At 39.2% G+C, this 12,644-nt stretch overlaps 1 protein-coding gene across 6 annotated transcripts in view; it reads right to left on the bottom strand.

Annotated features, from left to right (window-relative positions):
* The window catches only part of VMP1 (vacuole membrane protein 1), a 131,196-nt gene that overhangs the window by 14,192 nt on the left and 104,360 nt on the right, over window positions 1–12,644 (bottom strand). For all 6 annotated transcript variants that reach the window (XM_042255320.2, XM_042255319.2, XM_042255318.2 and 3 more), the window contains one exon: window positions 8,394–8,455. In XM_042255320.2, the coding sequence (XP_042111254.1) occupies window positions 8,394–8,455 (62 nt within the window). The remainder of the gene's footprint in view (window positions 1–8,393; window positions 8,456–12,644) is intronic.

The following is a 12,644-nucleotide window of genomic DNA, read 5'->3' as shown; positions in this document are numbered from 1 at the left end:
AAACTCTTTGATGAAAAACTTTGTCCTGGTAAAAGGCATTTTACTCATCAGAGAGTAAAGAAATGGGTACTTTTTTTAGGAGAAGTAGGCCTTCCTCAATCTTCCCTGACAGCACACAAAACAGTCACCTAATGCTCGACCATTCTGTTCACAGTCAGCAGAAACTTTGGAAAACAAGAGGTGAAAAGAGGCAACATAAAAATGGAGAGGAAAGGCATTTAAAAAATCCACATGCCTTAGAATTTCAAATCACTGACATGAGCGCATTGCAACTACATGTAGGGTATTTTGAGACAGGACATTTCACATTTTGACTGCAAGTTAAAAGGATTACCAGTGGTCTCCTGAAACTGGGGAAGAAATGCTAGTCAAAAGAAACACTGTTTGCAAGAACAGCAATCACAAGTGGATAAAGAGAGGAATTAAATAAGCAGCCTGTGTCAGGGTTTATATTCAAACTTGGACTTGTTTTGTCCAAAGCCTATCTGCTCTTTCTACATTATATTCCATAGCTGTCCTTACTCTCAGGATTCATCTTTCATGCTTCCTTGGCTTTCAGTTCAGTTCAGTTGCTCAGTCGTGTCCGACTCTTTGTGACCCCATGAATCACAGCACGCCAGGCCTCCCTGTCCATCACCAGCTCCAGGAGTTCACTCAGACTCACGTCCATCGAGTCAGTGATGCCATCCAGCCATCTCATCCTCCGTCGTCCCCTTCTCCTCCTGCCCCCAATCCCCCCCAGCATCAGAGTCTTTTCCAATGAGTCAACTCTTCGCATGAGGTGGCCAAAGTACTGGAGCTTCAGCTTTAGCATCATTCCTTCCAAAGAAATCCCAGGGCTGATCTCCTTCAGAATGGACTGGTTGGATCTCCTTGCAGTCCAAGGGACTCTCAAGAGTCTTCTCCAACACCACAGTTCAAATGCATCAATTCTTCGGCGCTCAGCCTTCTTCACAGTCCAACTCTCACATCCATACATGACCACAGGAAAAACCATAGCCTTGACTAGACGGACCTTAGTCGGCAAAGTAATGTCTGCTTTTGAATATGCTATCTAGGTTGGTCATGATTTTTCTTCCAAGGAGTAAGCGTCTTTTAATTTCATGGCTGCAGTCACCATCTGCAGTGATTTTGGAGCCCCCAAAAATAAAGTCTGACACTGTTTCCACTGTTTCCCATCTGTTTCCCATGAAGTGATGGGACCGGATGCCATGATCTTTGTTTTCTGAATGTTGAGCTTTAAGCCAACATTTTCACTCTCCTCTTTCACTTTCATCAAGAGGCTCTTTAGTTCCTCTTCACTTTCTGCCTTAAGGGTGGTGTCATCTGCATATCTGAGGTTATTGATATTTCTCCCCGTAATCTTGATTCCAGCTTGTGTTTCTTCCAGTCCAGCGTTTCTCATGATGTACTCTGCATAGAAGTTAAATAAGCAGGGTGACAATATACAGCCTTGACGGACTCCTTTTCCTATTTGGAACCAGTCTGTTGTTCCATGTCGAGTTCTAACTGTTGCTTCCTGACCTGCATATAGGTTTCTCAAGAGGAAGGTCAGGTGGTCTTGTATTCCCATCTCTCTCAGAATTTACCACAGTTTATTGTGATCCACAAGGTCAAAGGCTTTGGCATAGGCAATAAAGCAGAAATAGATGTTTTTTTGGAACTCTCTTGCTTTTTCCATGATCCAGCGGATGTTGGCAATTTGATCTCTGGTTCCTCTGCCTTTTCTAAAACCAGCTTGAACATCAGGAAGTTCACGGTTCACGTGTTGCTGAAGCCTGGCTTGGAGAATTTTGAGCATTACTTTGTTAGCATGTGAGATGAGTGCAATTGTGCGGTAGTTGGAGCATTCTTTGGCATTGCCTTTCTTTGGGATTGGAATGTAAACTGACCTTTTCCTTGGCTTAGTATCTCAAAATTTTAAATGCGAACTGTTGCTGACTTTGTCTTGATTTTTTCTTTTGATTTTTACTCTACCATGACAGTTCGTCACTCCCTTAATTATAGGTACACAGTTTTAAATACGGTTCAAATGTGGTCCATTAGAGAAGGGAATGGCAAACCATTTCAGTATTCTTGCCTTGAGAACTCCGTTAGAAGTATGAAAAGGGAAGAAGACAGGACACTGAAAGAGGAACTCCCCAGGTCAGTAGGTGCCTAATATGCTACTGGAGATCAGTGGAGAAATAACTCCAGAAAGAATGAAGAGACGGAGCCAAAGCAAAAACACCAGCCAGTTGTGGATGTGACTGGTGATGGAAGTAAAGTCCGATGCTGTAAAGAGCAATACTGCATAGGTCCCTGAATCAAGGCAAATTGGAAGTTGTCAAACAGGTGATGGCAAGAGTGAATGTCGACATTTTACGAATCAGAGAACTAAAATGGACTGGAATGGGTGAATTTAACTCAGGTGACCATTGTATCTACTACTGTGGGCAAGAATCCCTTAGAATAAATGGAGTACCCTCATAGTCAACAAAAAGAGTCCAAAATGCAGTACTTGGATGCAATCTCAAAAACGACAGAATGATCTCTGTTCGTTTCCAAGGCAAACCACTCAATATCACAGTAATCCAAGTCTATGCCCTGGCCAGTAATGCTGAAGAAGCTGAAGTTGAATGGTTCTTTGAAGACCTATAAGACCTTCTAGAACTAACAGCCAAAAAAGATGTCCTTTTCATTGTAGGGGACTGGATTGCAAAAGGAGGAAGTCAAGAAATAACTGGAGTTAACAGGCAAATTTGGCTTTGGAGTACAGAATGAAGCAGGGCAAAGGCTAACAGAGTTTTGCCAAGTGAACACACTGGTCATAGCAAACACCCTCTTCCAACAACACAAGAGAGTACTCTGCACACAGACATCATCACCAGATAAGTCAACACCGAAATCAGATCGATCACATTCTTTGCAGCCAAAGAAGGAGAAGCTCTATACAGTCCGCAAAAACAAGACCGGGAGCTGACTGTGGCTCAGGTCATAAACTCCTTATTGCCAAATTCGGACTTAAATTGAAGAAAAGTGGGGAAAACCACTAGACCATTCAGGTATGACCTAAATTAAATCCCTTACAATTACACAGTGGAAGTGACAAATAGATTCAAAGGATTAGATCTGATAGAGTGTTTGAAGAGCTATGGACAGACATTTGTGACACTGTACAGGAGGCAGTGATCAAGGCCATCCCCAAGAAAAAGAAATGGAAAAAGGGACATGAGTTTGAGCAAGCTCTGGGAGTGGATGATGGACAGGGAGGCCTGGCATGCTGCAGTCTATGGGGCTGCAAAGAGTTGTACACAACTGAGCAACTGAACTGAACTGAAGTTTTAAATATCCTTCAAAGTGCTATATTCCAAACTTTACTAGTTTACTTTGATGATTTTCCATACACACATAAACACACACACATTTATCGTATTAACAGTGTGAAGAGGGAGAGCTAAGAAAGGAGAATATTTCTATGGCATATTATATGCAGTATTTTCAGTTCAGTTCAATGAATCTATGGAATCAATTTAGCTGTTCTCCTTTCCCTTCTTTTAAAATGAATTATTTTAATTGTCTCCTTTCCTTTTCTGAAATAAACTGCCAAGTTACTTATTATGATATAAAATAAGAGATTTAGGTCTACTAAAAATTCTCCTGGTTTCAGTTAATTTCCAGTCTAGGCTTGGGGATATTATTAATTATCACCTGAACCCTTGTATAGCATTTCCTACTTCAAAATGTAGGAAAACAAACCATGTCAAGCTTAACTGGAGAATCTGATTAAAAGATAAAAGTTGTTACAAAGATGATAAAGATATCCATTCAGTTCAGTTCAGTTCAGGCGCTCAGTCATGTCCGACTCTTTGCGACCCCATGAATCACAGCACGCCAGGCCTCCCTGTCCATCACCAACTCCCGGAGTTTACCCAAACTCATGTGCATCGAGTTGGTGATGCCATCCAGCCATCTCATCCTCTGTCGTCCCCTTCTCCTCCTGCCCCTGATCCCTCCCAGCAGCAGGGTCTTTTCCAGTGAGTCAACTCTTCGCACGAGGTGGCCAAAGTATTGGAGAGTTAGCCTCATCATCAGTCCTTCCAATGAACACCCAGGACTGGTCTCCTTTAGGATAGTCTCGCTGGATTTCCTTGCAGTCCAAGGGACCCTCAAGAGTCTTCTCCAACACCACAGTTCAAAAGCATCAATTCTTCGGTGCTCAGCTTTCTTCACAGTCCAACTCTCACATCCATACGTGACTACTGGAAAAACCATAGCCTTATGACTAGACAGACCTTTTTTGGCAAAGTAATATCTCTGCTTTTGAATATGCTATCTAGGTTGGTCATAACTTTCCTCCCAAAGAGTAAGCGTCTTTTAATTTCATGGCTGCAGTCACCATCTGCAGTGATTTTGGAGGCCCCCCCCCAAAAATCTGACACTGTTTCCACTGTTTCCCCATCTGTTTCCCACGAAGTGCTGGGACCAGATGCCATGATCTTAGTTTTCTGAATGTTGAGCTTTAAGCCAACGTTTTCCCTCTCCTGTTTCACTTTCATCAACAGGCTTTTTAGTTCCTCTTCACTTTCTGCCTTAAGGGTGGTGTCATCTGCATATCTGAGGTTATTGATATTTCTCCCGGCAATCTTGATTCCAGCTCATGCTTCTTCCAGCCCAGCGTTTCTCATGATGTACTCTGCATAGAAGTTAAATAAGCAGGGTGACAATATACAGCCTTGACGTACTCCTTTTCCTATTTGGAACCAGTCTGTTGTTCCATGTCCAGTTCTAACTGTTGCTTCCTGACCGGCCTATACATTTCTCAAGAGGCAGGTCAGGTGTTCTGGTATTCCCATCCTTTTCAGAATTTGAAGCAGGGCAAAGGCTAATAGAGTTTTGCCAAGAGAATGCACTGGTCATAGCAAACACCCTCTTCCAACAACACAAGAGAAGACTCTACACATGGACAACACCAGATGGTCAACACCGAAATCAGATTGATTATATTCTTTGCAGCCAAAGATGGAGAAGCTCTATACAGACAACAAAAACAAGACCAGGAGCTGACTGTGGCTCAGATCATAAACTCCTTGTTGCCAAATTTAGACTTAAATTGAAGAAAGTAGGGAAAACCATTAGACCACTCAGGTATGACCTAAATCAAATCCTTTATGATTATACAGTGGAAGTGAGAAATAGATTTAAGGGACTAGATCTGATAGACAGTGTGCCTCATGAACTATGGACGGAGGTTCGTGACATTGTACAGGAGACAGGGATCAAGAGCATCCCCATGGAAAAGATGCCCATTAGCATCTTGTAATATGGAATTATTATACTGCTAGGTCTAATTGTTTATACTGCTTGATATTTTATCTGGAAAACAAGTTGATGGATAATCCCTGTAGATAGTGCTAGGGGAGAAATGATATCAGGACATTCCAACATGTGTCCTGTAAATAGCTTTTAAAATATGATACATGCAAAACCAAACCAACCACCCACCCATTCCAGTAGGCCTTGAGTATCTCAGAATAACTTTATGCAAAATCATCTTTAAGAGGAATCACTGGAATTATTATTATTTTTTAGGGGCTGTGCTAGAGGAGACAGTCAAGAGAAGAGACTACTGATTTTGAAAAATAGAAGAATAAGAAATTGTTACTTTAGTATGTTGGTCTAGCTTAAAAATACATTTATGGCTATTTACTGTAATTTTATTTTCTGACCACACTTAATGGGATCTTAGTTCCCTGACCAGGGATCAGATCTGTGCCCCCTGCATTGGAAGTGCAGTCTTAACCACTGGGTCCCCAGGGAAATCTCATATTACTATTTATTACAGAGAAGTAATGTAACTTCTTAGAAACTCCAGCGGCTGGGGAAACAGAAGAATCTGGGCTACACAAATCATGTGCTAATTCCTATCGGCCAGATCTTTATTTGGACACCATGTGTTCATTTATTCACCAGATGTTTATTAAGAACCTGCTATGTGTCAATCAAGATGCCAGGTGCTGTGGACACAACAGCAGACAAAAATAAGCATGGCCTCGGCCATTAAGAAGCTTACAGGTTAGCTGCAAAAGGACAGTAATCATACACCCTTCAAACATGAATGTAAAAATGCAACTGTCAGCACATGCACTACATCCTGCCAAGAGGTCCCTAGGAAGAAGGGCAACTGCGACCCAGTCAAGGAAGATGCTCTTGTGAAGATAATAGCTGAAATCTAAAGGATATTATCCAGGCGAGTAGTTCTCAGTGGGACTGGTGGTGACAGAGGCAGTTTACTACTTGTCAGGGAACATGTGACAATGTCTGGGGACATTTTTGATTGTCACAACTGGGAGATACTAGTGGCATCTAGTGAGTAGAGGACAAGGATGCAGCTAAATACCTTACAACGCACAGGGCAGTCCCAGCAACAAAAAATTATCTGGCCTAACATGTCAATAGTGTCAAGATTGAGAATCCCTGAACAGGGCAAAGGGAAAAACATGAGCAAAGACCAGTTGTGGGAGACTCAAGCAGAGAAAACTACAGGGGATAGATCATTCAGGGCTGCAGAGACCATGGTAAGGAGTTTTAGCTTTACCTTAAGAATGAAGGGGAAAAACAACAAGATCCTACTGCCTAGCACAGAGGAACTATATGAATATCCTGTGATAAACCATAATGGAAAATACAATGTCAATCAACTATACTTCAATTAAAAAAATTTTTTTTTTAAATGAAGGGGAAAACAAATGAAGGCTTTCAAGAAAAGGGAGAACCAGGGAGTGAAGACAGTGGTGGTGACAAGGTCAGACAGGATTTTTAAAAGGTTACTAACTGCAGTATGGCAGATAGACTGGAAGGAAATGAAACTGGCTGTGTGTGTTTGAGATAGGTAGCTAACAATGTAACTTCTTAGAAACAAGGTACTAGTTTCTGGGGAAACAGAAGGTACTAGTGGTGAGGATGTAGAAGTAGCTGGAAAACTTCCCTCTATAAACGTTCAGTATGAAAAGAGGAGAAAGAATGAACATCCTGTGTGGCAGGCACAGCCATTCCTTCAACGTGTGGGTTTGTGCGGTAGTCCTGCATGTTCTTCAGAATTCTCTCAAGGTGGCACAATAATCTCTAGGAAAGGATGAAGTGCCATCTTCATAGTTCAAAAGAGGGACAAGAATATTCCTTCTTTCTTTTCGAATTTAACATATTATGACTTAAAAACCACTTTATAAGTAAGAATTCAGGCAACAAAAAACTGGAGTAATTAAAATTTAATTTATAAAACATAATCTATATTTCTAATCAGAAGTGTAGGAAGTAGTAAAATCAATGGTTGACTCCATATTCTCAAGAATTCTCATTTTCCTCAATTGCTATATTAATACCTACGTAGAAAATTTTAAGAACTATTTTATCATAGAACATACTATACACAGAAAAGAGTAAATAATATACAAGGAATGGTCCAAAGGATAATAAAACTAATATTCATGAACTCACTATCAAGTGGCAATTTTTCAATAGCAAAATTTTTCATAAAGGTTTTTTTTAATAAAAGGTTTTAGGTTAAAGATTTGTATTAAACTACATAAAAGGCACTTCAATTTATACTTTTTAAACACAATTTAACACTTTCCCACTAACCCACCATAGGACATTTATGCTATTAAATGCAAAGAAAACCTCTCACTCACAAACACTGAATTAAAAAAAAAAAATCATATATTGAAAAAAAAGGACTCATTTACTATCTGGCAGGATTCACATTCAAGTTGACATTAATTTGATTAACCAAATAGTCCTTTCCATACTGTTTTATCAAAGTAAAGTCCAAAAATTTGTGACACTGTCATTTAAAGGATATGTTAAAACTGTTGTTACTCATTTAGACATAAAATAAAAGCTTCGGATAGCCTTTTAAAACGGCCTAATTTTTCTCTAATGAAGTAATGATTCATAACACATATTTTGATATCAAGCCTTACTTAATGAAATACTAATATTTTATGTAGGATTATAACAAATGAAATACAACTGTGTATCTGGCATCCAATTTTGGCTGAAAGTCATAGCACTGTACCAAAGCACAGCTAAACTCTTAACGATACACACATGTCTTGTACTAAAGAGAATTTCATACTTCTTTGGAGAAGCAAGTCTCAAATGCAAAGCTTCTTTTAAATCAAGAATTATATGACTTGATACATGTTTGGCTCAGAATTAAACAGGATAATCTGAGCTTCATCACTCCCTACTGTAAAAGGTTTATCTTCAATTTAACTAATAATGGGGCAAAAGATTTTTCCTACTCAAAAAATAAAGAGCTATCACAAAAATTCTATACCAATAATTCTTTTTTATACCTTTCCTCTCATTCAAACCATGATGATGTTATTAGTCCTTAAAGAATTACTCACCCAATGAAAGCCACCATCTGCTCCACTATGTGTTTGCTGAATGTTACGATAACGAAGATTTTCTGTAAAGAAAATGCCAGTTAAAATAAATATTTCTCTTATCATCAAGAAAACCAATTTAAACTCACAATTCTGATAACAGTCTAAAAAGGTAACCATGCTGCTGCTGCTGCTGCTAACTGCAATTTAAAAAGCTCTTATAAAACAAAACCAAACACCATTTGACAAATGCTACCTACTTTGTATTTTAAAGATGTTTTTCCTTAAGCACAGTTCTCATCTTGCCAGGATACATGACCATGTCTGAGGGAAAAATATGAGTCATGAAACCCAAGGCTTCCACATGTTCTGTGTTTTAGAATGGTGTATACAACTGAAGTCATGGGTTCCCGTATGGCCTCCATCACTGAAATTAAAGCTGATCAGTTTGATGACAGGTGTCCGGGCTAAATCTAATCCAGAGGATCTTCCATATCCTTTATGGAAAGTTTTTACAAAATAACTTGAATAGTCAAAGCAATCTTGAGGAAGAATAAGAGCTAGACAAATTAAGCTCCCTGACTTCAGACTACACTGCAAAGATACAGTAATCAAGATGGTATGGTACTGCAACAAAAACAGAAATACAGATCAATGGAAGAGGACAGAAAGACCAGAGACAAACCTCACACACCTAGGTCACCTTGTCCTTAACAAAGAAGAAAGAATATACAATGGACAACAGAGCTTCTTCAATAGACGGTGCTGGGAAGACTGGACAGCTACAAGTAAAAGGATGAAATTAGAACACTTCCTAACACCATACAAAAAATAAACTAAAAGTGGATTAAAGAGCTAAATGTAAGGCCAGATACTAAAACTCTTAGAGGAAAACAGGCAGAACACTCTGACATAAATGGCAGCAACATCCTTCTTGACCTCCTAGGGTAATGAAAACAAAATTAAACAAATGGGACCTAATTAAACTTAGAAAGCTCTTGCACAGCAAAGGAAACCATAAACAAGACGAAAAGACAACTCTCAGAAAAGGAGAAAATATTTGCAAAGGAAGCAACTGACAAAGGATTAATCTCCAAAATATACAAGCTCATGCAGCTCAATGTCAAAAACACAAACAACCCAATAAAAAAAATGGGTGGGAGACCTAAACAAACATTTCTCCAAAGAAGACATACAGATGACCAATAAATACCTGAAAAGATGCTCAACAATGCTCATTATTACAGAAATGCAAACTGAACTACAATGAGGTATCACTCCACACTTGTCAGAATGGCCACCGACAAAAAAATCTACAAACAATGCTGGAGAGGATGTAGAGAAAAGGGAACCCTCTTGCACGGTTGGTGGAAATGTAAATTAATACAACCACTATGGAGAACAGTATAGAGGTTTCTCAAAAAACTAAAAATAAAACTAGCAAATGACCCAGTAATCCCACTACAGGGCATATAAACTGAGAAAACCATAATTCAAAGAGACACATGTACCCCAATGCGCACTGCTGCGCTATTTACAATTGCCAGGACATGGAATCAACCTAAATGCCCATCAACAGATGAATGGATAAACAGGATGTGGTATATATATACAATGGATTACTACTCAGCCAACAAATATAGTATATTAATGCACATCTATGGTGTCTAGAAAAATGGTACTGATGAACCTATCTGCAGGGCGGGAACAGAGACACAGATGTAGAGAAGAGACTTGCGGGTGCACCAAGGAGCAGGAGCGGGCGGGGTGAACTGGGAGAGATGCACTGACACGCACACACTACCCCGTAACACAGACAGCTAGGGGAGGCTGCTGCACAGCACAGCGAGCTCTGCGCTCCGTGATGGCCTAGAGGAGTGGGGCAGGGAGGTGGGTGGGGAAGAGGCTCAAGAGGGAGGCGATACATGGATTCTTATGGCTGATTTGCGCTGCTGTACAGCAGAAACTAACACGACATTGTAAAGCAATTATATGTCAACTAAAAAAAAAGTATCATTGAAAGTTTCATTCTCAGATCCTGAATAAGCTTGGATTTTCAGGCTGAGGGTACAAGCAAAGATATCAACAAGTTTTGGGGAATCTTTATCAGATCTGGGTAATTTTCTGTTTGGTGTTACTGAGGTATTCTTCATTAATTAAGATATTGATACCTTACTTAACTCATAAAGAAAGATGCCTTTAGGCTTACAGGTAGCAAATATTTTCAACTCAGCAAATATTACAAAAAGTACTTACTATGGATAATGTAAGCATTAATAAGACTTTCATGGAACACAAAGATGGGAAGAATACTTCTTTAATATGCTGAAGAAATTTACAAATTTTCCGATATACATTATAAAGACGATTAAGTACAAAAAATAATACGTATAAGGATAAACTGTAAAGGCCTCAGCAGTAAAAACAATGTATTACAGAAGTTCACAGAAAGAAAGAAAAGGTCACATAAGTACAACTAATTTGAGATTCTAGAAAATGATATTAAAATTTAGCTTTAAAGGACTGATAATAATTCTCTGAATTGTTGTTGTTGAGGTTTAGTCACTAAGTGATGTCTGGCTCTTTTGCTACCCCGTGAACTGGAGCCCACCAGGCTCTCTGTCCACGGGATTTCCCAGGTGGGACTACTTAGAGTGGGTTGCCATTTCCTTCTCCAGGGGACCTTCCTGAGCCAGAGATCAAACCCGCATCTCCTGCATTGGCAGGTGGATTCTCTACCACTGAGTCACCTGGGAAGTCCAATTCTCTGAATTAATATGAGTAATTCTAAATTCTTTTAATTCCTAAAAACAAACTCTCCAGTGCTTTGTTACTGTGCATTAAATAATAACTACAGCCTATATAACTAAATGGGAGGGAAGTGAAATTAAATAACATCCTGTTAGCCATCCACGGTGCATCTCAGTAAAGTGGTTAATTCAGACAAAAGCTTGTTATTTCAGGTAGAAGATTAATCAGGCAATGATATTTTCTTCATCAACGTCCTAGGGTTAACAAAGACACTGACAGATGCACAGATGGATATGTGAGAAAGAAATAAGGCTAGAAAAACAAGTTCATATCCTTTTTGGTATTTGTTAAGGTATCTATTGGGCTTCCCTAGTGGCTTACCTGGTAAAGAATCCTCCTGCAATGTAGGAGACCTGGGTTTGATCCCTGGGTTAGGAAGATCCCCTGGAGAAGGGAATAGCTACCCACTCCAGGATTCTGGCCTGGAGAATTCCATGGACTGTATAGTCCAGGGGTCGCAAAGAGTTGGACACAACTGAGCAACTTTCACTTCACTTAGGTATCTACTAATGTGAAAAAGATATTTCTTATCTTATGAAAAAATTAAGCACATATAGATATCAAACAGTTACAAGACAGATGATGATTTATAAACAATCCTATACAAACGGTCTATGAAGATTATGAAGCTAATAAGACTGTAGATCATTTATGAGAAAAGCATTAATATATTAAGTATCCATACTAAATTAAGTATCCATACTAAAAGCCAGTTACTCAGAGCTATAGATCTTTCACTAAAAAACAGAGCTAATGATTTGCCTGTCAGTGACTGCACCACGTGCTTTCCCTACCATCATTTCCTAACATTCAAAATAAGCCAATGCCAGGATAATTGCACAATTTCATTTCTTGAAAACAAAACAAGACTTTCTTTTTATATATAACAGTTTGAAAATTCACTGTGCTGGGCAAGACACTTAAGAACGTATGTCTCAGAATCATCTGAATGGGGATTCTACCAAATAAAAAAAAAAGGCACGGATCCCCAAAGAGCCCAATCAACCAAGTGTACAAAGAAAATAAGGGTAGAGTAGAAAAAAAAAAAAAAAAAAGATATGAGTATAGGGAACTAATGGCGCCAAGAGAACAAAGAAGAAACTATACATCTGCAAAAGAAGATTCCTCCAGATTCTGGAAAGAAGAATCATAGGCTGAATCATATATTAAATATTTACTGAGTGCTAACTACATGCCAGATGCTATTCTAGGCACTAGAATACCTCGGAGAGCCAAGAAACAAAAAACTGTCCTCACGGAGCTTATATTTCAGTATGTGTGCATTTGGTGGTAGGGAGAAAGCTGAGAGGCAATAAATAATACACATGGTAAGTAAATTATACGGTACATGAAATATTATAGAAGCATGTTGACTTCTTCTCTTCATCATTTAGGAGAAGGGAAATATTTCTAAGGGACTGTATACAGGCACAGGAATTGAACCGGTCCAGTAGAAAGAGA

This window comes from Ovis aries, chromosome 11 (assembly GCF_016772045.2).
Source record: "Ovis aries strain OAR_USU_Benz2616 breed Rambouillet chromosome 11, ARS-UI_Ramb_v3.0, whole genome shotgun sequence".
NCBI classification, from domain to species: Eukaryota; Metazoa; Chordata; class Mammalia; order Artiodactyla; family Bovidae; genus Ovis; species Ovis aries.
This window is presented reverse-complemented; position numbering and strand designations above follow the sequence as displayed.